Source organism: Eleutherodactylus coqui, chromosome 1, assembly GCF_035609145.1.
Source record: "Eleutherodactylus coqui strain aEleCoq1 chromosome 1, aEleCoq1.hap1, whole genome shotgun sequence".
Classification (NCBI taxonomy): domain Eukaryota; kingdom Metazoa; phylum Chordata; class Amphibia; order Anura; family Eleutherodactylidae; genus Eleutherodactylus; species Eleutherodactylus coqui.
Window position 1 is genome coordinate 185,105,865 of NC_089837.1, and position 24,405 is coordinate 185,130,269.

The 24,405-nt window shown below is 42.5% G+C and overlaps 1 protein-coding gene across 1 annotated transcript in view; it reads left to right on the forward strand.

Moving 5' to 3' along the window:
• LOC136572513 (CD109 antigen-like) overlaps positions 1–24,188 on the forward strand; it is a 51,999-nt gene extending 27,811 nt beyond the window's left edge. Inside the window, exons 15-30 of the mRNA XM_066573189.1 lie at positions 4,883–5,000; positions 5,147–5,260; positions 5,801–6,022; positions 6,816–6,963; positions 7,533–7,709; positions 8,357–8,438; positions 9,193–9,424; positions 9,602–9,773; positions 9,874–10,064; positions 11,164–11,319; positions 14,090–14,155; positions 16,524–16,654; positions 16,779–16,929; positions 17,457–17,559; positions 21,694–21,849; positions 24,058–24,188. Coding sequence (XP_066429286.1) covers positions 4,883–5,000; positions 5,147–5,260; positions 5,801–6,022; positions 6,816–6,963; positions 7,533–7,709; positions 8,357–8,438; positions 9,193–9,424; positions 9,602–9,773; positions 9,874–10,064; positions 11,164–11,319; positions 14,090–14,155; positions 16,524–16,654; positions 16,779–16,929; positions 17,457–17,559; positions 21,694–21,849; positions 24,058–24,188 — 2,350 coding nt within the window. The remainder of the gene's footprint in view (positions 1–4,882; positions 5,001–5,146; positions 5,261–5,800; positions 6,023–6,815; positions 6,964–7,532; positions 7,710–8,356; positions 8,439–9,192; positions 9,425–9,601; positions 9,774–9,873; positions 10,065–11,163; positions 11,320–14,089; positions 14,156–16,523; positions 16,655–16,778; positions 16,930–17,456; positions 17,560–21,693; positions 21,850–24,057) is intronic.
• The last annotated feature ends 217 nt before the right edge of the window (positions 24,189–24,405 follow it).

Consider the following 24,405-nt stretch of genomic DNA (forward strand, 5'->3'; position numbering starts at 1 on the left):
CATGCCACAGTCAGACTGGGGTTCTTTAGAAGTGGACACATGTAGTTACAACTCCGTGTGGACCGACAGCATGGGTGGGTGCCAGGAAGCCACCGGCGGTACATAAATATATCCCATTGCATTGCCCATCACAGCTGAGGTAATGTCATGTTTAATGCAAGTGGGCTTCGGCCCACACTGCATGCCCCAGTCAGACTGGGGCTCTTTAGAAGTGGACACATGTAGTTACAACTCCGTGTGGACCCACGGCATGGGTGGCTCCCTGGAACCCACCGGCGGTACATAAATATATCCCATTGCAGTGCCCAACACAGCTGATGTAACGTCAGCTGTAATGCAGGTGGGCAAAAAATTAATTGGATTACACTGTAGGCGAGGGCCCCAGAAAATTGGTGTACCAACAGTACTAATGTACCTCAGAAAAATTGCCCATGCCCAACCAAGAGGGCAGGTGAAACCCATTAATCGCTTTGGTTAATGTGGCTTAATTGGTAACTAGGCCTGGAGGCAGCCCAGTTAAAATAAAAATTGGTTCAGGTGCAAGTTTCAACGCTTTAATGAGCATTGAAACGTATATAAATTGTTTAGAAAAATTATATGACTGAGCCTTGTGGGCCTAAGAAAAATTGCCCGTTCGGCGTGAGTATGTGAGGTTTCAGGAGGAGGAGCAGGAGGAGGAGGAGGAATATTATACACAGATTGATGAAGCAAAAATGTCCCCGTTTTTGATGGTGATAGAGAACGATGCTTCCATCCGCTAAGCCTACGTATTGCTTAGGTATCGCTGCTGTCCGCTGGTGAAGAAGAGAAGTCTGGGGAAATCCAGGCTTTGTTCATCTTGATGAGTGTAAGCCTGTCAGCACTGTCGGTTGACAGGCGGGTAGGCTTATCCGTGATGATTCCCCCAGCCGCACTAAACACCCTCTCTGACAAGACGCTAGCCGCAGGACAAGCAAGCACCTCCAGGGCATACAGCGCGAGTTCAGGCCACGTGTCCAGCTTCGACACCCAGTAGTTGTAGGGGGCAGAGGCGTCACCGAGGACGGTCGTGCGATCGGCTACGTACTCCCTCACCATCCTTTTACAGTGCTCCCGCCAACTCAGCCTTGACTGGGGAGCGGTGACACCGTCTTGCTGGGGAGCCATAAAGCTGGCAAAGGCCTTGGAGAATGTTCCCCTGCCTGCGCTGTACATGCTGCCTGATCTCTGCGCCTCCCCTGCTACCTGGCCCTCGGAACTGCGCCTTCTGCCACTAGCGCTGTCGGATGGGAAGTTTACCATCAGTTTGTCCACCAGCGCCCTGTGGTATAGCATCATTCTCGAACCCCTTTCCTCTTCGGGAATGAGAGTGGAAAGGTTCTCCTTATACCGTGGATCGAGCAGTGTGTACACCCAGTAATCCGTAGTGGCCAGAATGCGTGTAACACGAGGGTCACGAGAAAGGCATCCTAACATGAAGTCAGCCATGTGTGCCAGGGTACCTGTACGCAACACATGGCTGTCCTCACTAGGAAGATCACTTTCAGGATCCTCCTCCTCCTCCTCCTCCTCAGGCCATACACGCTGAAAGGATGACAGGCAAGCAGCATGTGTACCCTCAGCAGTGGGCCAAGCTGTCTCTTCCCCCTCCTCCACATGCTCCTCCCCCTCCTCCTCCTCCTCAACGCGCTGAGATATAGACATGAGGGTGCTCTGATTATCCAGAGACATACTGTCTTCCCACGCCTCCGTTTCCGAGTGCAAAGCATCTGCCTTTATGCTTTGCAGGGAACTTCTCAAGAGGCATAGCAGAGGAATGGTGACGCTAATGATTGCAGCATCCCCGCTCACCATCTGGGTAGACTCCTCAAAGTTTCCAAGGACCTGGCAGATGTCTGCCAACCAGGCCCACTCTTCTGTAAAGAATTGAGGAGGCTGACTCCCACTACGCCGCCCATGTTGGAGTTGGTATTCCACTATAGCTCTACGCTGCTCATAGAGCCTGGCCAACATGTGGAGCGTAGAGTTCCACCATGTGGGCACGTCGCACAGCAGTCGGTGCACTGGCAGATTAAACCGATGTTGCAGGGTGCGCAGGGTGGCAGCGTCCGTCTTGGAGTTGCGGAAATGTGCGCTGACCCGGCGCACCTTTCTGAGCAGGTATGACAAGTGTGGGTAGCTTTTCAGAAAGCGCTGAACCACCAAATTAAAGACATGCGCCAGGCATGGCACGTGCGTGAGGCTGCCGAGCTGCAGATCCGCCAACAGGTTACGGCCGTTGTCACACACGACCATGCCCGGTTGGAGGCTCAGCGGCGCAAGCCAGCGGTCGGTCTGCTCTGTCAGACCCTGCAGCAGTTCGTGGGCGGTGTGCCTCTTCTCTCCTAAGCGGAGTAGTTTCAGCACGGCCTGCTGATGCTTGCCCACCGCTGTTCTGCCACGCCGCGCGACACCGACTGCTGGCGACGTGCTGCTGCTGCTGACACATCTTGATTGCGAGACAGAGGTTGCGTTGGAGGATAAGGAGGGTGGTTTAGTGGAGGAAGCATACACCGCCGCAGATACCAGCACCGAGTTGGGGCCCGCAATTCTGGGGGTGGGTAGGACGTGAGCGGTCCCAGGCTCTGACTCGGTCCCAGCCTCCACTAAATTCACCCAATGTGCCGTCAGGGAGATATAGTGGCCCTGCCCGCCTGTGCTTGTCCACGTGTCCGTTGTTAAGTGGACCTTGGCAGTAACCGCGTTGGTGAGGGCGCGTACAGTGTTGCGGGAGACGTGGTCGTGCAGGGCTGGGACGGCACATCGGGAAAAGTAGTGGCAACTGGGAACCGAGTAGCGCGGGGCCACCGCCGCCATCATGCTTTTGAAAGCCTCCGTTTCCACAAGCCTATACGGCAGCATCTCCAGGCTGATCAATTTGGCAATGTGCACGTTTAACGCTTGAGCGTGCGGGTGCGTGGCGGCGTACTTGCGCTTGCGCTCAAACAGTGGCGCTAGCAACGTCTGGACGCTGCGCTGAGAGACATTGCTGGATGGGGCCGAGGACAGCGGAGGTGAGGGTGTGGGTGCAGGCTAGGAGACGGTAGTGCCTGTGTCCTGAGAGGGGGGTTGGATCTCAGTGGCAGGTTGGGGCACAGGGGGAGAGGCAGTGGTGCAAACCGGAGGCGGTTAACGGCCTTCGTCCCACCTTGTGGGGTGATTGGCCATCATATGCCTGCGCATGCTGGTGGTGGTGGCTCCCCAGCTGATCTTGGCGCGACAAAGGTTGCACACCACTGTTCGTCGGTCGTCAGGCGTCTCTGTGAAAAACTGCCACACCGTAGAGCACCTTGACCTCTGCAGGGTGGCATGGCGCGAGGGGGCGCTTTGGGAAACAGTTGGTGTATTATTCGGTCTGGCCCTGCCTCTACCCCTGGCCACCGCACTGGCTCGGCCTGTGCCCACACCCTGACTTGGGCCTCCGTGTCCTCGCCCGCGTCCACGTCCTCTAGGCCTACCCCTACCCCTCAGCATGGTGTATTACCAGTAGTGCAGAAACAGAACGCTGTAATTAAATGTGCCGCTTATTGGCCTGTGGTTGGAGGCTGACTTCGCTTACCGAACGCACAGCAGAGCCAGGAAATAATTTTGCACAAGCCTGCTGTAACACTTAGCTGGCTGCATATGAATTAGGAGGACAACTACATCCAGCACAGACCCAGTACACTGAGGACAGTCACAGGCAGCCCAAATAGATTTTTTTCCCAAATGTTTTTGGAAAGGCCCACTCCCTATATTCAATAAATATATGTCTTCTGTCCCTGCCTCACCACTACTGGCCCTGGAGTATGTAAAATAAATGCAGACTGTTGCACTGTGGACTGGAATACAGCGGTGATGTAACAGGCAACACAGAGCCAGGAAATAATTTTGCGCAAGCCTGCTGTAACACTTAGCTGGCTGCGTATGAATTAGGAGGACAACTACACCCAGCACAGACCCAGTACACTGAGGACAGTCACAGGCAGCCCAAATAGATTTTTTTTCCCCAAATGTTTTTGGAAAGGCCCACTGCCTATATTCAATAAATATATGTCTTCTGTCCCTGCCTCACCACCACTACTGGCCCTGGACTATGTATAATTACTGCAGGGCGCAATGCTCTGCACGGCCAATATACAAAAAAAAAAAAAAAAGTGCAACACTGCAAAAAGCAGCCTCCACACTACTGCACACGGTTAGATGTGGCCCTAAGAAGGACCGTTGGGGTTCTTGAAGCCTAAAATACTCCTAACGCTCTCCCTATAGCAGCTCTGGCGTCAACAGCACTGTCCCTCCTCTATGTCAGAATAAATCTGTGGCAAGCCGCGGGAGGGGCCGATTTTTATACTCGGGTGACACCTGATCTCGCCAGCCACTCACTGCAGGGGGGTGGTATAGGGCTTGAACGTCGCAGGGGGAAGTTGTAATGCCTTCCCTGTCTTTCTATTGGCCAGAAAAGCGCGCTAACGTCTCAGAGATGAAAGTGAAAGTAACTCGAACATCGCGTGGTGCTCGTCACGAGTAACGAGCATCTCGAACACCCTAATACTCGAACGAGTATCTAGCTCGGACGAGTACGTTCGCTCATCTCTAGTCATAGCAGATTTCTCTTCAACATGGGATTGTCCAAAGATGTGTAGAGGTGAACAAATCCTGGCCACTTCAGTTAAGGTAGAGTTGGTGTAATGGTGCTTTATTTATATCTCGTCAACAAGGATGAAGTAACAAAAATATACAGACTACACTAATTCTGGCATTTTTTTATTATATTAATGAAATTGCAAATGATGCACAATGAAATAATGCTATGTTTATGGCATGTTGATGGAAGAACTTAGTCAATGAATAATCCACTCATACATTTATACAAATTCATTCATAGTTCGAGTTTGACAGAAAATGTTGACGTAGCAGTGCTTGACAGAAATACATCATGGGTGGCCACAGCATTTGTTATTTCTGAGCGACTTGGACTTGGAGTAGTTGAAGAATCTGTTGAGGTAATATTTGATAAGGAATAACAATAATGATACATTATTATAGTATTTATGTCATAGCTAACAATATGATTATGATGTAGATAACATAATTATGTCTTTAATTTCTAATCTCAGGACGGGTTGTTCAAATGTTCTTTTTTTTCTAGATAACGGTATTCAAACCTTTTCTCATGTCATTAAAAATGCCATACTCCGTTACAAGAGGGGAAGAGTTTATTTTGGAAGTCATCCTGTCTAGCTCTTTATCTAAGAATCTGGAGGTAGGTTTTAGTTATTAATCACTTATAGGAAGAGAACATGTAATACATGAAAAAATAATCATTTCTACAGTATTTTTTTAATCAACTTCCTATTGATTGCCTTACTTTATTTGCTATCACTAGGATTCAAATAGTTTATAAAGTATACAATGGTCTCATACATAGCCTATGTAGACTATGGTCCTCAAGATATAATTTTGGAAACCATGGCCACTCCTTCAGATAAGAGGTATCTGTGATCGAGACAGCTTTTTAAGGCTAGGTTCATATCTGCATTGGAGCCTTCGTCGCAGCTTTCAGTTAAAATTAAGCCAAAATAGCATAGCATTTTGCACGATTTTGCCCGGGAAGATAGGTAGGACAGAAGCTGGACAGACCCTATTATAATCAGTAACATCCAATGGATGTTTCCATCATTGGAATTATATTAGAGTGGGACAGATTAGTGACTCATAAATATAGTCAATGTATGGCCACATTAAATCATGTGGAAGCATAAGGTACATGTTTTAGAATGTGTTCATGTTGTATTGATTGCAGGTTCTGGTTTCTGTGGAACGTCATGACTCATTTGAAATAATTGTACCAGGAAGCATCTGTAAGGGCACTGTGGCAAGCCAACATAATGTAACTGTTTCCAGAAGGGGAGAAACAAGAGTTTTATTCCCTGTAAGACCAAAGAAGCTGGGCAACATCTCAATCACTGTGAAAGCAACATCAAATGTGGCTTCTGATATTTTAACTAAGACGATACTGATAAAGGTAAGTGATATATGCTAGAACATTGAAGGTCCACTAAGGCTGGGTTCACACAGGGCGGATTTGCTGTGGTTTTGCCACGGATTGCCGTTGCATATCCACACTGCGGCAAAACAGCTGCGTTTGCAGTGCAATGCAGCACAAATGAGATTTGCCAAAAAGCTGTTCTCACAGGACGGATTTTTTTCGCACAGCCGCAGTGCGGAAATGCAACTGCGGCGCGGTTTTAAAAGATGCAGCATGTCCATTCTACGGTCTTTTCTACAGCGCTTTTTTGTCCATACACCTCTATGGACGCAGCCAAAACCGCACCAAATACGCGGAAAAAAGTAAAAAAGCGCTGTGGAAAAAAACACTTGCGTATTTCTCCGCACGAAAATCTGCAAGCCCAAATTAACCTTTGAAGCGGTTTTGCCGCAGAAGCAGTTCTTCTGCGGCAAAACCGCAACGGAAAAAACGCTGCAAAACCGCGGCAAATCCGCTCTGTGTGAACCCAGCCTAAAGCTAAAAAGCAACACATAAAAGCATATATGTGAATATAAAGTAGTGATCATAGGGGTAGATAGTTTTTGGGACTTCCTGTCAGTAATCGCAATGAATAACACTGTAGTCATCATTATCTATTGGGTATATATTACATTCATATACATGACAATGGATGACTATCCCAAGAAGGGTAAAATAAAACATATTTGCAGTGATGCTTTACTGTACATTACTTTTGATTAAAGTAAAACATCTATACCATCTCTATTATTTCAAGTAGACCGTCACTAATATACTTTTTCCCCTACAGGCAGAAGGGATAAAATACTTTTATTCGCAGACTGCTCTATTTGAGATTATTGGTAATGGAAATACATCAAACATATCAAAGAATCTTTCATTCACTTTCCCTCCTGATGTGGTACCTGGCAGCAAAGAAGCATACATCACTGTCATTGGTAAGGACATTTTTATTCTAATACAGTTAAATTCCATATGGGGGTTCCAACTTCCGGCCTCCAATACACCGGGCACATATAACTTCATATTTGTGCAGGACATATTCAAGGATGGTTAACCTTGAAAATAAGGGTGACAGTGACTAAAGTGCATACAGATTTTGAAGTTTCAGGAACAGGGATTTGATGTTCTACATCCATTCCTTCGTTTTTATACTGACCGACTTTACAAACCAACTTTTAGTCACTATCACATTACATCTGCATGGCTCTCAAGCCTTTGGGTATAAAAAGCATGATTTTCATTTGCTGACAGCAAACAGATCTTAAAACTGTGAGAAATTTAGCACAAGCCACGTCGAAATTTGTATGACTTTTTAATGTACAGTGACTGTTTTATTTATATAATACAAAAAAAACCACCATTAATCTAATTTGTCTACAATTTAAAAATCTAGAAATGATTACACATGCTTGTATGAATATTATGGTGGATATTCTTTTTTCAAGCCTAATGATAAATGTAACTTTGTGTAACATATGTTATGTTCCTAAAAATGTTTTGATAGGAAATCATCTTGGGCCTTCAATAAATGGTCTTGAATCACTTATTGATATGCCATATGGCTGTGGAGAGCAAAACATGATCAACTTTGCACCGAACATATATATACTGCAATATCTAACAGCAACCGAGCAAATAAAAGGTGATATCAGAGAAAGGAGCATAAATGTCATGGAACAAGGTAAATTTGCATTCTGTATAGTTGCAGACAAAAATAGATAACTTACAAAAATTTTCTATGTAAAAACTCATGGATTTAGAAGAAATTCATAATAGTAGTGAGTGGCTCTTAGAGGCGTATTTTCACCAAATTTTTATCAGTAGTTGATAGACAGGAATCCAACACTCAGGATCCCTATGCATCAGCTGATCATCCAGCCACTGTCAGTGCAGCGGGGCTCGATGTCGTCATCAGAAGACAGGGCAGAAAGTGGGAGCACTAGCTTCTCTCCCATTAAAATCAATGGGAGTGCCCTGCTTTTATTGCACTTCCTGCTTCTGTCAGAGACAGGACTGGATGTTCTGTTTGTAACGAGGAGCAGTAAGTGCAATAGAGGTGCGGCGCTCCCATTGATTTCAATGGGAGTGAAGCTGGTGCTCCCACTTTCTGCCCTGTCTTCTGATGACAATGTCCATAGGTCATCAGTTGAAAAACGCTGGAATACCACATTAAACTGGGCAAATGACAGATCAGAAAATAAGCAAGTTTAATTAAAAAAAATCTGAGAGGTCATAAGATATTTCTGCAGGGTGTGCCTAATTACAATTAGTGACTAGAATTAAGCATTCATAAAACAATTCTAATCGTAATATATATTTTCTGTTTAGGTTACCAAAAGGAGCTAACCTATAGGCGATATGATGGATCTTTTAGTGCATTTGGAAACTCTGACTCTTCTGGAAGTACCTGGTGAGCAAATTCTTCAAGCGATTAACTTGTTAGCTAAATGGTTTAACTAATTAGGACTGTCTAAAATTCTATGGGATCTTCCAAACTCATAAGATTTAAAATTGACCAAGATAAGGATAGAATTGCTCATAAATATAGACAAGCTGGAGTTCAAGCGGTTATGCAGGACTTTTGCTATCTTCAGGATAGGTTTTCAAATTGATTGGCATGGTCCGCCCCTCAGGATTTTCACCGATCCACTGATCACCGAGCCCCTGTCAGTTCAGACAGTGCTGGAAGCAGAGAGTGCTGTCAACACTGCAGCTATCTGGTCTCGTACTACTGCCACAGCTCTCATTGAATTCAATGGGTGCTATGTCTTCAGCCCTAAACTGGACCACTGCGGTACAGACAGTGCTATCTGCTTCTACTGTTCCTATTGACAGCAGACCCAGTGATCCACCGAGCAGTAGGGATCCCAATAGGCAGACTCCCACAATCAATAGTAAAAATTCTGGACAACTCAATTAATTTTAGATTGTTTATGGCAGATCAGTATACTGTAAATACAATGGTGCAGATTCCCATTGAAAGTAATAGGATATGGAACCTTGTATATTCTTTGTCAAATCAGATGCAAATTTTCCATCAAGTGAACAGGACCTAACTCTACTATACAAATTGAAAAAACAATAAAAGTATAAATGTAATAGAATACTGTAATGTATAAAAATAAAGCAGTTCTTTGTATGTAACAATACAGCTATTCTTTTAGGTTGTCAGCATTTGTTTTCAGATGCTTTCTCCAAGCCCGCACATTTATATACATAAATCCAATGGTCTTAAATGAAACAGTAGAATGGTTGGTGCGGCATCAAGACCTGAACACTGGTATATTCTCTGAACCTGGACGTGTTATCCATAAGGAGCTTCAGGGAGGGCAAAATGGCCCCGTTACCCTCACTGCTTATATACTTACTTCACTTCTAGAAGATAAATACTACAGGGTAAGTATATAGAAGAGTCTGATTTTAAAAAAAATGTGGCTTTAAAAACAGCTTCATATTTAGAAATTCAGAAAGAAACTCTGACTTTGATATGGATGTAATGTTTTATGGTTAATCATTGTTCTGTATAGTAACTCATTTTGTGTGGGAAATGAATCTTTTTTTTTATTATTTTAGAACCTCTATGCATCGAGAATTGAGAGAACTGTGCAATATCTTGAAAGAAAGTTTGATGAAGGAATTGATAGCAATTATACCCTATCAATAGTGGTATATGCTCTGTCATTGGCCAATAGCTCTAAAGCCCATGATGCTTTGACTCTACTCAATTCAAAGGCAAACACTACTGGTTAGTATATAGAAAGTGCATCCAAATATATATTCATAAGTACAAACTTTACAAACTATAGATACATTATTAATATCTTGCTATTATCTTATTTCTACAGAAGGGACCAAGTTTTGGTCTTCACCATCTCAAACACCTGACTATTATTGGCAGCCAAGAGCAACAGACATTGAGACAGCAGCCTACGCCTTGCTATCCCATTACCAGCAGGGAAGAATTAAGGATGGTATTCCAGTTATGAAATGGCTGAGTCAACAAAGGAACCATCTTGGAGGATATTCATCTACTCAGGTAAAACGCCAACTACAACCGATAGTAAAAATCTTACGTTATTAGTAACTACATGAAACACCTTCTTCATACTGTATTGGATCAAACTCTTAAAGGTGTAGTCCAGTTATGGCCTATCCTCAGGATAGCCATCAACAGTAGATTGGTGAAGTCCACTGGTCAGGACCTCTGGCAATCAGCTGTTCCTATGACCATTGCACTTGGACACATAGCTGATTTTTGCTGGAAGCAGATAGTTCTGTTCCCACTGCACTGGCCAGACTTGATTTTGCGACCAAGTTCCCATTGAAATGAATGGAAATTTGGACTGCAATAGCAAGCCAAGGCACTACAATCGGTAGGGAGCTGTGTGCTTATTGCAGAAATCAGCTCCTTGCCTGAATGCAACAACCCTGTGAACAGCCAATCAGTGGGGGTCCTAAGCCATAGATCTTCACTGATCTGTTATTGATGGCCTATCCTGTTGATAGAAAATTCATTTTAAAATAACCCATTATGAAATTCTGAGTTAATACTTTGGGGTCTCCAATTCAGGACCTTAATCTATTGAGCATAAGGGGGAGCAGTTACAAAGAGAATACCAGTCACTCTAGAATACCTGGTATGTCCATGCATTATAAAACAGTCCATTAGATAATTCTGAGTTCATAGTTGAGGGTGCTCAACTTAGAGCCTATCTATTAACCAGAGTGGAGAGCGGCTAAAAACAAAATATTGCTTGCATTGATTTAAACACGTACTCGGTGATACTTCTTTCTGGTAGTGGTACTAGAGGGAAATTACGCTTGTTGAATATGCTTTCAGCCATTTGGTGAGCATTGGTTTAAATGTGTGCACCACTTCATCTCCAAGTGCTGGTAGCATGTTTTCACATGCACTACCAGCACATCAAATCTCAGCTGACAGGTAGGGAAAGACGTTGGCTGAAATTCAGTGTTTCTTCATAAATGTTTTGTACATTACCATTTTATACTATACTTGTAGAGGGCCTGAGGGATTTCCTTCCTGACGGATCTTTTATGTAAAATGTTAATTAAAGGAAGCTGCATCAGTATATGAGTTAACTGTTAAAGTATGATCCTTTTTATTGTCTTACTAGGACACAATAATTGCTCTACAAGCCCTGTCCAAGTTTTTGCTCTTGACTCCATCATATGAAACATCTCTTATGTTGGCTGTTACTGGACAGGATTCAAATGTGCCTAAAACTTTCCATATCAACAATGAAAACCTTCTAGTCTTACAAAGTCATCAGGTGAATATACTTTATAAATCAATTTGATGGTATACTATACTGTGTTCCACATTATTATGCACATGCCATTATTGCTTGCTTTTCCAAAACAGACAGTAGGTGCAAGGAAGTTTTTATCCTCAACAGTTCTACAATGTGGATGTTATTACAAGTGGAAGTACTGATAATGGCGATGGCTTTATTCATATTTTGAACTGAAAACAAAATATGTTGTTCCAAATTATTAATAATGCCATTCATATAATTTCCAACATAAGGCCTCATGCCCACCGCCGGCTTGGATTCCGCCTGCAAAATCTTGCAGTGGAATCAGACCCGGCGCCCCCCAGAGACCCCATACTCACCTGTCCGGATCCACTGCAAGAGTGATGGCTGGCAAACCAGCGTGCATGCGCAGTGCAGCACATGATGCACTGGCGCTGGGCTATGACACGGATTCCCGCGATACTTCTGCTGGGCCCACTGTGCAAAGTATTGTGGGACGGACGGCCCATTGACTGCAATGGAAGCTATTTGTGTGATTTTCTGCACAAATTAGAACATGCTGCGATTCTCCCCGGTGAGTGGAAATTTGCAGCTGATTTCCGCTCGTGGGCAGGGGAGAATCATTTAACCTAGCATGTCTATGGACGGACATTGCTGCGGAATTCACAGTGGGCGTCTGGCCGCCAATTCTGCAGTGATAATCTATTCATGGGCATTCGGCCTAAATCTGTTATTGCTACAGGCACAGATCGTTTTGCAAAAATAAACACACCTTAAAACCAATAGTTTATATTTTCAAATCAGCTTACATATTGATATACAAGCCATTCTTTGATAGGACTTCAACACTCTTGTCCATGTACAGTTGATGCTTGTATTTCATTAGAGGATGCCAGTATTGCCTCCCAGAGCTGCTGCTTTGAGTTCTATTGATGCCTACTCCCATATATCTTCCTTCTAAAGATGTGTGCCATGTGTGCCATGTTCTCAATAGCATTGAAGGTTTCAAACCATGATTTTATTGCCTTTCATGCCCATAGCAACCAAAGAGTCATTGTTTTTTTTGCAGTATGGGAGGGTGCATTTTCTTGCATAAAAATGCAATTTTATTTCAGAAGGCACAATTCTTCTATTTATAACATCACAGAAAATGCTCAGTTAGGAACTCCACTAATCGTTCAGTTTATTTTGACACCCTCAGGGACCTACCATCTCACTTCTCAATATTTCAGCCCAAAACATTACTCTGCCACCTTGTTGCTGACATCTCAGTCTTGTAGGAACAGGGTCGCCATTCACCAGCTATCCAGAACTCCATCCATCAGGACCATCCAGTGTAGCATGGCAAGCAGCGGTAAATGAAACAGTTTGAAAATCAGTCTTTATGTATTTCTGAGCCCACTGAAAACACTCCTTTTTGTAAGCTTTGGTTAGGGGATGGCTGAACTACAGCTTTATGCACAACTGCCACCCTCTGAATGATCCCACATCAAGACGTTTGTGACACTCCGGAGACACCAGCACCTTCAAATAGTTGTTTGCTGCCCATCAGTTAAACCTTCCTTAATAGGACTTAATCAGATCGTAATCGCGTATGCTGTGCTGTGAATCACTCACATATCATTCCACAGTTTGATGATATCTCTTTGGTTTCCATGAAATATAAATCGTTTTCATGCCTTTTGCAAGATATGGGACTATTTCACACTTTTAATCTTCAGAAAGGTCTTTTTTTCACCACATATTGTATGAGAACTGGGACTTGCTTAATAATGTAGAATATTTTCTTTAACTTTCCCTTTAACCAAGATCACCTGGCAATCTAATTATGAAATCTGTCTGAGATTGATACCACACATCTAAAAGAAGATGCAAATTAAACAAAACAAGCACTTTTTAAAAAAGTAAGGCTGCTCTCACACATGCATTCAGAAAATGCAGCGCAAAGCCGCGGCACTGTACCGCGATTTTATGGGTGATGAAGTGCGTTAAAAAGCATGAAAATAGAGCAAACAGAACTTGTAAATTGTGGCGTTAGAAAGCTGCATTCGAGTACTGGTCCGCAAGACCCCATTGAAATCAATGGTGACTTTGTTCCATGGTTAGCACGCTGTTTGGGATACTGTGCTAATCGTGGTAAAAAGTGTTGAGCGTGACAGCGGCCTAAAACCTAAGTGCTCAGTTTTCAAAAATCATAATATTTACATTGCCTATTAATTTGGACCACAATGTAGATTGCCATTTTTCACAGAGATGACAGTACAAATTAGGTTGCAGGTAAGCTGGTAAAAAAAATGCACAGAAGCCTGCAGTAGACTATGTCTGCCCATGTACTATATCATATATTCACACCTAGAATGGAAATAGTTAAAGCAACCAGGTCCTAGAGAAAAAAAATGGCCACACTATTTCTCTGACAACCTGATACACACTGTGCATCAGTATGTATCGGTAGTCTAAGACTCTACATGCTCCTCTGACTGGCCAGCACTGCTCATGTGGGCAGCACTGGCCAATCAAAGCAAGTGTAGTGTTTGAGATTTATAATGTAAACTAATGCTCAGTGTAGTCAGAAAGGCTGGTGTGTCCATCTTTGTTCCTCCAGGCCTGGAGGGTCGCTTTAAAAAAAGATTGATATAAAAAGAGTAACATTTTTTTACTTCTAAAACTCCAGGATCATATTATAGAAAGCCACAGAGATTTGGTACAATCACCTTGATTATCAATATCACACTGACATTAATCTTTAAGCAATATATGATTTATAATTCTGCTGTATTATTAGATTAAGGTCGCCCCGTCTTTGCAAGTCAGTGCTACTGCAGTTGGAAGAGGGTTGGCTATTCTCCAGGTAAAAACCAAGTCTTAAAGACTTTCTATGTTGTTATTATTGATGTCTCTAAATTTGAAGGAAATGAATTATTTCTAAAATTCCACAACCTGAAAGTTGTATTAGCTGATATTTTAATTAATAGTGTTCCATTTGACAAATCTGACAATCTTAAATATTTGTGTAGGGGGTAGTGGAGAGATCTATAAAAACTAGTAGCAAGAAAACTAAAGCCATTTCCCATAGCAGCCAATCAGATCCTACCTTTTGCCCCCTATGCAGGATAGAAAATTAAAGCAGTGATCTGATTGGTTGCTAAAGGCATCTTCTATAATTTTTCTTTGCATCTCCATTTTTCTTTATTGTTACACATTTCCTCAGTGTATATAGTTACAATAAAAAGTTAGATAAGTGTTTTTTTTCCAATCAGTCAACTGTCTCACAATGTTTGTGTGCTGGGGGTCACTTGGCTACACGTCACTTCCAGTTGTTGCAAGCAATAATTGCCTGAACAACATATCATTGCTGTGGAAGTGGCAGGACAACCTGCTGAGAGGCGGCACAAAGACAGCATTACATTCAAAATGTAAACTACTTCACTGAGACTTTAGGGGTCAGAAAATACCTTCAATATTCAGTCAGCTTTCATTTTGGTATTACCTTTTTTTTCTTTTTACACTCATAAGTTGAGCAGAAAGGAAACTAGAAGACTTGGTTTTCTAGTCTGTAATTACTTGCTGGTATAATGTAGGTATCCACTGCTGCCCATAGCAATGCACTTCTGTCTTTTTTTTAAAAAAAAACCAACATTTTATTTCATGTTGGATCTGGAAAGTTATTTCCCGAGTTTCCAGGGGTGTACGATGGGCTGCTGATAAGTCTTTGGCTTTGTGTTCTTTTTTTGTTTCTATGGTAACGAATATTACATCACATGGAAGCCTTATGTGTCTAATATAGGTTTTCAAAATGTTGTGTTTGTATCTTATGGCAACAGTGATCTAGGCACGCGGGAAAACAAAATGGCGGAGTCTAAGGCGATATTCACAGCAAATGAGAGCAGAGGAGTGATAAAATTCTTGTTTCTGCAAGGAGAGTCCACGAAGGATATTCATGGTGATATGTCGCAGACATTGGGGATCAATGCACTTCATATTCTACAGTTAAGAACTGGGTTGCCAAATTTAAAACGGGCCACTTCAGCACCAATGATGAGGAATGTCCTGGACGACTGAGAGAGGTTGTTAATCTGGAGATCGTTGATGCTGTGCACAACCTCATACTGGAGAATCCGCGCATTCCAGCTAAAGAAATAGCAGACATCATGGGGATTTCTGGTGAACGTGTTTGTGTCATTATCCATGAACATTTGAACATCAAGAAGCTATCTGCAAAGTGGGTCCCCAAATATTTGACAGCAGATCAAAAAAGCATGCGAGTGAAAACTTCCCGGTCCATTTGTCAGCGTTTCCAGACTGATAAGAACCTCCTGGATCGACTGGTCACTATGGATGAGACCTGGATTTATTTGTATGACCCTGAAACCAAGGAGCAGTCAAAAGAGTGGAGGCACAGTGGTTCTCCTCGCCCAAAGAAGTTCAGCCACTAAGGTGATGGTGTCTGTGTTCCTGGATAAGGAAGGCATGCTGCTAGTGGACTACCTTCAAAATGGTTCCACCATCAATGCAAGGTATTACATTGAACTTTTGGACCAATTGAAGGCAGCTCTAAAGGCCAAAAGGTGCGGCAAGCTGTCCAAAGGAATCTTGTTCCTGCAAGACAACACCTCCGCTCACACTGCACAAGCGGCCACGGCAAAACTGGTAGAGCTAGGCTTCCAGCTGGTTCACCAGATCTAGCTCTCTCTGACTATCATCTGTTTCAAAACCTGAAGAAACAACTTAAGGGGACCAAATTTCACACCATTTCTGATGCCATGGCTGCTACAGATGACTGGTTTGAGGCACAACCGAAATCTTTCCTTTTGCAAAGCTTACCGAACTCGGAATACCGATGTAAGAAGTGTGTTGGCATCAGTGGGGAGTATGTGGAATAAATGTGAAGTTTCATCTGCCCATCTCGTTTCTTTCTGGGTAAAGCCAAAGACTTATCAGCAGCCCCTCGTAGCTATAGGGGTGCATATATAACAATTGTAACAGGACATTTATGAGGTGGCACAAAGTCCTTTTTGCCACATAATAAGAGCCTAGTATTAAAAAAATGCTTATGGTAGGCAAGGGTTCCATTGCAGATTTTGCATTGGGGCCAGGATCTTCAGATTATACTTCTTACGGTTTTGTATAAAAGGAAAGATCAGAAAATCTTGGGAAACTGCAGATTAGGAATTGTTAAATAATATTATTACTTATTTGCATTTTTTTTGTCTGTATAGCTTAATATAATATATAGTCGAAAGTCAACATCAAGGCATAGAAGAATGGAACCCGGAGCTTTCCAATTAGATGTGACAGTGAAGGAAGAGACAGATAACATTCATAGACTCGCTGTGGATGTATGCATGCGGTAAGTAAGAACTGAGTTCAGTTCCTAGGCCCTCTTACACAACTTTATTCTTCTGAAATGTAAGGTTTATTCCTTTATTAGTGAATATTTTTCCTTCCTACTAATGCTGTGTTCTTATTATCAGCTTCCAGGGTAAGGGGAATGAGAGCGGCATGGCATTGTTAGATGTTGGATACCTTAGTGGATTCACTTTGAGCCCTGAAGGAATTATTAGTATCCAATCTTTAAAACTGGTTGAGCCAAAAGAAGACAAAGTTTATCTATACTTTGATTCAGTAAGTTGAAAAAAATATTGTTATAAATATAATTTGTCCTGTAAGCAGAAAAAAAAATGAAAAGGGAAACTCTTTCATAAATCTGCATATCGTTGCATTGTTGTAACTGCTATAGGTCATATGTTAAAAAAAAAAAAAATCAAATGTTGGTTTATTGCACCCTGGTGGCCAATCTCATGAACTACACAAACTGCAATATGTCCTATGTCAACAGACCAATGAGAAACCGTCAAATCTACTCTCTTTCTATACAACGAATCAAGATGATGGGGCAAAATGGGAATGTTTTTTGTTTCTCCTGTTAAGTTTGATAGACTTGACATACAACCTCTCGCAGTTACCATGACGATATGGTAGACTAGTAAGCACAATGTACTACATGTAAGCAAGGAAATGTAATGTAGATAGTAGTTAACTTTAGAATATGCTAGTAATGGAACAACCTTTCTGTAGGTGTATTCACACCTACTGATTATATTGCGTTTTTGCAATGTATGAACCTTGTATTTCCTATTTTATTTAATTAGGTAACCAAAGAGAAGCTCTGTGTATCTATTCCAATGGTTCGTTTTGCAAAGGTGGCTAATTATCAAGATGCTGTTGTTAAAGTATCTTCTTACTACAGTCCAGGTAATTACCATTGATTGGTTAGACAAAATAAAGTTATAAACTATAGAAATACCAACTCAGAATTCTAGCACTTCCCAAAACCATCTGTCAGTGCTCATAGATAAAATCATACAGACAAGAAAAACGCAAATACATTTGAACAAAAATTAAGTTTAACTCTTCCCTGCAAATGTAAGGGACAAACACAAAAAAAGTTTAATAGTATTTTTAAAAATATTATACGCTTCTTTTCCCATTTTTCACACAAAAAAATCTAAACAGTAAAAAATAAACATAACTATTATTGTGGTGTCTGTAAAAGTCCAAATTATGGTTATAGGCCCCTTTTACACATATGCCTTTTACCATGATTACTGCGGTGTTTTGAACGCCGTGGTAATTGCGGTACAACACTCCCATTGATTTCAATGGGACCTCACAGATAGGTGCTTGAACGCAGCGTTTTCTAATGCCCTAATTTTTTAACGCTGTCTACTCTATTTTGGCGCATTTTCGCCCTTTTTAACATAATTCCTCAACCATCACAATGACAGGGTGCATTAAAAAGCACTGTTGAATGCAATAACTTGCATTCGAAAGCACCGATAAGAATCATGGTAAAACGCTGCGATCAAAATCACGGCATTTGCAATGCAGTGTTTGAGAGGGGCCTTACCATTACATCCTAAGGGCTCCGTCAGATGAGCGTGTGTTTTTGGCGCACATAATGCACGCTTCTAAAAGAACCAGTGGGTTCCTATAGAAACATTCATATGTGCAGGATTAGCAGCGCAAAACAGCGTGCACCTAAAAAATATAGGACATAGGTGCAGGAGTTTCCATAGACTCCTATGGGAGCAGGAGTTAATGGAAACTTCTGTGCACGGAATAGCTTCCCTGCTGCTCACCACAGGGCATTTAAAAGGTGCTTCTGGCCAGAAGCACCTTTTAAATGTCTCACTGTTATCCCCGTAATCCCCGCGGGGATGAGGGGACTCCCCAAGGGTTTCATTAATCCCCGCGAGGAGTCCCCTCATTACTGAACACTGTGACAGTGCTGTCACAGTGTTTAGTGATTAGGTGACTGCAGCGGGGATGAAAGAATCCTCTGCCACAGCTGTCACAGCTGTGGCAGAGGACCGCACTGCTATCCCATTGCTTTCAATGGGGCTGGAACTGCTGTCGCCTCATTGACAGCAATAGGATAAAGGCAAAACCCGCAGGGATTTTCAGGGAAGGGCATGACATATAAGCCCTCCCCTGAAAATAAGCCCTAGCTGTAGAAAAAAATAAAAATTTATACATCACCTAGCAGTGCTGTCAGGGCTCCAACATGTCTTCTCCTTGGCTCCCCGGCACTCTTCTAAATGATTTCTTCTGGCCAGGGTTTTAAAAATCCCCACCTACTGGAAGCTCTACCTCTGATTGACTGAGTGCAGGGACCAATAACAGCCATTCACAGCTCCCGCCTTGTCCCACCCCCTCCCATTACACACAAGCAGCAAGAGGCTGAGGAAAAGAGGAGGGAAGGGGGTGGGAGTTTAGCAGTCATGCTGCTAAACTTTCTCCCACCTCCCTTCTCCGGCAGCTACCATAGGCTCCCATAGGAGTCTATGGGAGCCACCACTGTATTCCGGTCGGAAGATAGTGCCTGAACTATCTTTCCTGGCCGGAGTAAAAGCACCTTGACCACGATCTTTCTTGACCGGCCAGGAAAGGAGTGAAATTATGAGGACTTGCTCATCTAATCACTCCTCTACATTGTTTAACCTCACATGTGCTGCAATCATTGCTGACTGTGACATCTAAATGTTTTTACAGAAAAATAATTAAAAACCTTTTTCCCCTTATACAAGGCTTTAAATATGGAAAAAAATAAAAGAACAAAAAAAAAAAAAATACAAAGCTACACATAATTAGTCTTGCAACATCTGTAACAATCCGGTCTGTAAAATATTACATTATTTATTTAGTACAATAATTTCCATATAAAAAAAGCAAAAATAGCTGCTTTTTGTTTTATCTACTTCTCCAAAGCAGGAATAAAAATAATTAAACAGTCATATATAGTTCAAAATGCTACACACAAAAATCATGCCCTCATTCAGCTGTGTCAACTGAAAACTGAAAAAAACACTGGACCTGGAATGTGGCGCTGCACAAGAAGGCTTTTTGTGAAAAATAAAAATAGTGTTTATATTGTGCAAACGTGGTAAAATATAATAAAACTTCTATTAATTTGGTATTGTCTTAATGCTATTGTCCTGTAGAATACATGTAATGTAATATTAATAACACATGGTAAACACCATAAAAATAAATAACAAAAAACAATGCAGAAATTGTTTTTTTCCCATTGCCAGCAGCAAAGAAAATTAATAAAAGTTATTCAATAGATTATATGTACCTGAAATTAATTCCTATAAAAGCTAGAACTCGTCCATAAAATACAAGGTCTTTTACAGCTACACTGACGAAAAAAGAAAATAGTTATGACGGCTAGAACAGGAGCGTAACTATAGAGAATGCAGGGGATGCGGTTGCACCCGGGCCCAGGAGCCTTAGGGGGCCCATAAGGCCTCTCTTCTCCATATAGGGAGCACAGTGCTATGAATAAAGCGTTATAGTTGGGGGCCCCGTTACAGGTTTTTCATTGGGGCCCAGGAGCTTCAAGTTACGCCTCTGGGCTAGAACACTAAAGAGGAAACGATTTACTGGCTCTAAAAGTTAAAATTAATTATGTCACTAAGGGGTTAAAATAGAAAACAGTTTTGGGAGGGTTTTTCCAATTTTAACCTGACTGTTGGGGGGCGTTAACCGCCAAGGATCAGAACTGGCTCTGTTGTCCCCAGTGCAGCAGGGAGTCAGCTGTATGTTACAGCTGACAGCCGCTGCTAATGGCCAGGGCTCAGCCAACACCATTCATATATTTCCACTTGTGCTATGTATATGATATATTTATATAGTGCAGAGTGGGAGCAGGCTAAAGGTGTTAACTATTTAGTATAAGCCTGCTCAAATCTCCTTTTAGTGGATATGAATTTCAGGATCCCAAATGCAGATACTAGTATATTGTCACATTCAGTCAGTTGAGACTGTTGCGGTGGTGATCTCTAGCATTACCAGGGGTGCCAATATGGTCATAAAAGATCAGGGGCACAAACCACAAAAGGATATGTTTCACCAACAAAAAATAGATTTATATACATATAAGGTAAAGGATTGTCCTGACCGACTCCTAGGGTGACGTCACAGACTGTTTTTGCGGGGCGGTTTGCCATTGCCTTCCCCAGTCATCTTTACCCCCCAGCAAGCTGGGTACTCACTTTACCAACCTCGGAAGGATGGAAGGCTGAGTCAACCTTGAGCCGTCTACCTAAACCATGCGGGAATTGAACCCGCAACCTTCAGGTCATGAGTGAAAGCTTAGGACTGCATACTGCTGCCTTAACACTCTGCATCACAAGGGGCCCCATATACATATACAGTTAGCTAATAATTCCACTATACCAGAAATAATTAAATTAAATATTAACTCCATACTATTATTGAACAAAGCAGAAGCCGATATTTCTAATGATACCACTATCCAAGGCTCAGACCATAGTGCTACATCATGACTACTACCATAACCATTCAGTAGTGACTCAATAATACCACTTTATAGTTGCTGAATAAAACCACTGTACAGAAACCAATACTTCCACCATACAGTCACCATGTAGTTGTAGATACTAGTTCTGCACAAGTGCTCTCTGACTGTAGACATTCACTTTTCCCATCTTTTCCATTCAACCCAGACCACACTGTAGACTTCTTTCAGCTACAATTTGTCTTCAGAGCCCTCTGTGTCCCTTGGGCTTTGCTATTTCTGTAACTCTCATTCACCTCTATGGGACTCACAGAAACACCGTAGCCCAGCCATACTCTGCTGTTTCTTGCCACCCGGTCACCTCGTAGAGTGCGTTGTTCTCAGCACGACCATATTTGGCCAAGATGGGAATACCCCTTTAAGTATGGAGTTTCCTATGCCGATATGATGCTGAAATATAGTTTAATTCTACAATAGAATACATGCATTGTGTTTTGTACATTAATTATATAATTATAGCATTTACTTCTTGCAAAGGTTTAATATTCCTGTTTTTCTTACAGAAATGTCTTCTACGCGAACATATAATTCCTTGACTATGCAACAAATATCTACTTGTGATTATTGCGGATTCAACTGTACTCAGTGTACATCAAACGTACTAATGGCACCTTTGAGTAGCGAGACGAATATGCCAACATTCAGCTTCTTCTGGTTCTGTATTATTGCTGTATACTATTTTTTGTAAATAAGTACCTCTCCTAGTAGTTTTCTTATGACAGGCCCACTTGTTGTAAAGTGGGGTTCTTTACTGGTCAGCACAGGATTATTGGACACAAATGTAAATTTGTGCTTAAACCGCATAATGTATTGTAAATAGTTACTTGGTTAATGATTTAAGGTGGGTTTACATGTCCCTGTGTGTCCTCACTCCTGTGCTCCTTCACAGGGGCTAGAATCGCTGGCTTGCTCACAGAGCGGGTAGCGAGGGGCAGGGAGGCTGCAGGAGTTTTTTCTCATCACGCTCCCCCACCCCTCTCCATTGACATAACATAGCGGCTGTTCAATACTGAACGGCCGCTATTTACACTGAAAGATGATCATTCAGCTCATTGTCCATATATTATGCAGCATAAACGATGGACGATGAGCTGATTGCTCATCGCTCAGTGTAAATAGCATTCGTTCAGTAGTGAACTGCCGCTATGTTATGTCAATGAAGAGGGTCGGGAAGAGCGAGGAGAGAAATTTCCTGCAGCGTCCCCGCTGAGAGCTAACGATACTAGCTCCTGTGCAGGTGCACGGGAGGTATCATGTGCGGGGACGAGTGTTGGGCATCGTTTGCCTGACAGTCGTCCCGTCTAAAAGGTCTTTACAATGGGACAAAATGACAACTTTGTAGCTATCTACATAGATGTTTACTTTAATTTCATGTTATGGGGAAATATTTTTTCATAGACTTTTATATCTGTATATAGCTGTATTTAGTATTGTGTATTTTACCTGCCCAGCCAATCTGTAAATAAATATATTTTCACAATCTGAATGCTGTAAGTGAATTAAATGCTTTAAAGGGGTTGTACATCTCTTAACTATTGTTGACCTTTCCTCAGGAATTGATCAGAGTGGTCTGTCACTTGATCCCATCTGACCCCATCCAATTATCTGTACTCCAAGTCTCTTTCAGTGTGTACAAAGCAGAGAGCTCAGTACACATTGCAGCAGCCGTGTTGATAATCTAGATATTGAATTCATTGTGTATTCTGCTGTGTGTTTTGACTCCTTTCAATAATAGCCAACATTAAAGGGGTTCTGTCAGAAAAATAAAAAAAGTTATACTCACCTGTGTCTTACGGGGCCGTTCACCAGGAAGCTGACTCTCTTCTCCTGTCCCTCTGGCAGCGGTCCGATCGCAGGGCAGAAGCTCGCAAAGTTCCAGCTCACGCCCCTGCTTAGACCACTGCCGAACGGCAAGTCCTGCCGCCCAGGTCAGTGGTCGGCGCGTCACAAGTGATGCGTCACCCGCTGATTGGCCTGGCTGTGTCTAACCTCTGACGTCCTCAGAGAGTCGACGGCGAGTGCGCATGCATCCCCCTTCCCAGCGCGCTTGCACATTCGCCGTCGACTCTCCGGGGTCGTCAGAGGTTGGACGTGGCCAGGTTAGCATCAGCGCGCAGGAGCCTCTGGGAGATGATCCCTCATGTGCCAGGTAAACAAGGGAGGGAAGAAGTACAAGGAGATTAGTTGAGTTTACTTAGTTTTTTTTTTAACCCTTTTCACAGATTAGACTCTACAGAGATGCAGGGCAGGATGCAGGCGAGTATAATTTTTTTTTATTTTACTGATAGAACCCCTTTAATGGGTTATTTCCATCTTCCCAAGTTATCCTCAATCCATAGGATAGGCTCTAAAGTCCTGTGATCCATGGGGGTCCAACATTTAGCTCCCCAACCAATCCTTTTAACTGGCTGTGATGGGAACAACCTTTAACCTGTTCACAATTCACAAAGCCACTCAGATCCTGACACTTGTCCACAGTATTCTGCTTCCAACACAACTTCAAGAACTGACTCTTCACTTGCTGCCTAACCTGTCTCACCCCTTGACAGCTGCCACAGTAAAAAAATAATCAATGTTATTGACTTCATCTGACAGTGTTTTATGAATAATTAAAATTGTATACATTCTATAGTCCATAGTATCTAAGAGGATTTGGGGGGGGGGGGGGGGTTTAAGACAATTTTAGGGACAATTTTAACTTGGGCCTTAGATTTGGGCAACTGTCTTAGTTGCCCCTAGCAACCAATCACAGCGCAGCTTTCATTTTGTATTATTCTGCTCTGGTAAAATGAAAGCCGAGCTCTGATTGGTTGTGAAAAGCAACTAAAACAGTTCTATAAATCTGTGCCTTTGTCTTTAAACTGTAGCTTTTGGCTGGAAGAAGATCACAGCAAGCAAGTACCAAGGAATCAACTTTGTTCCTCTTAGGGCTCATGCATATTTACCTTCAAGTACAAAACTTTTGTGTTTAATCAAAGGAACACTATTTACAGTATGAAGAACAGAGAGTAGAGATGAGCGAGCACCAAAATGCTCGGGTGCTCGTTACTCGAGACGAACTTTTCGCGATGCTCGAGGGTTCGTTTCGAATAACGAACCCCATTGAAGTCAATGGGCGACCCGAGCATTTTTGTATTTCGCCGATGCTCGCTAAGGTTTCCATGTGTGAAAATCTGGGCAATTCAAGAAAGTGATGGGAATGACACAGAAACGGA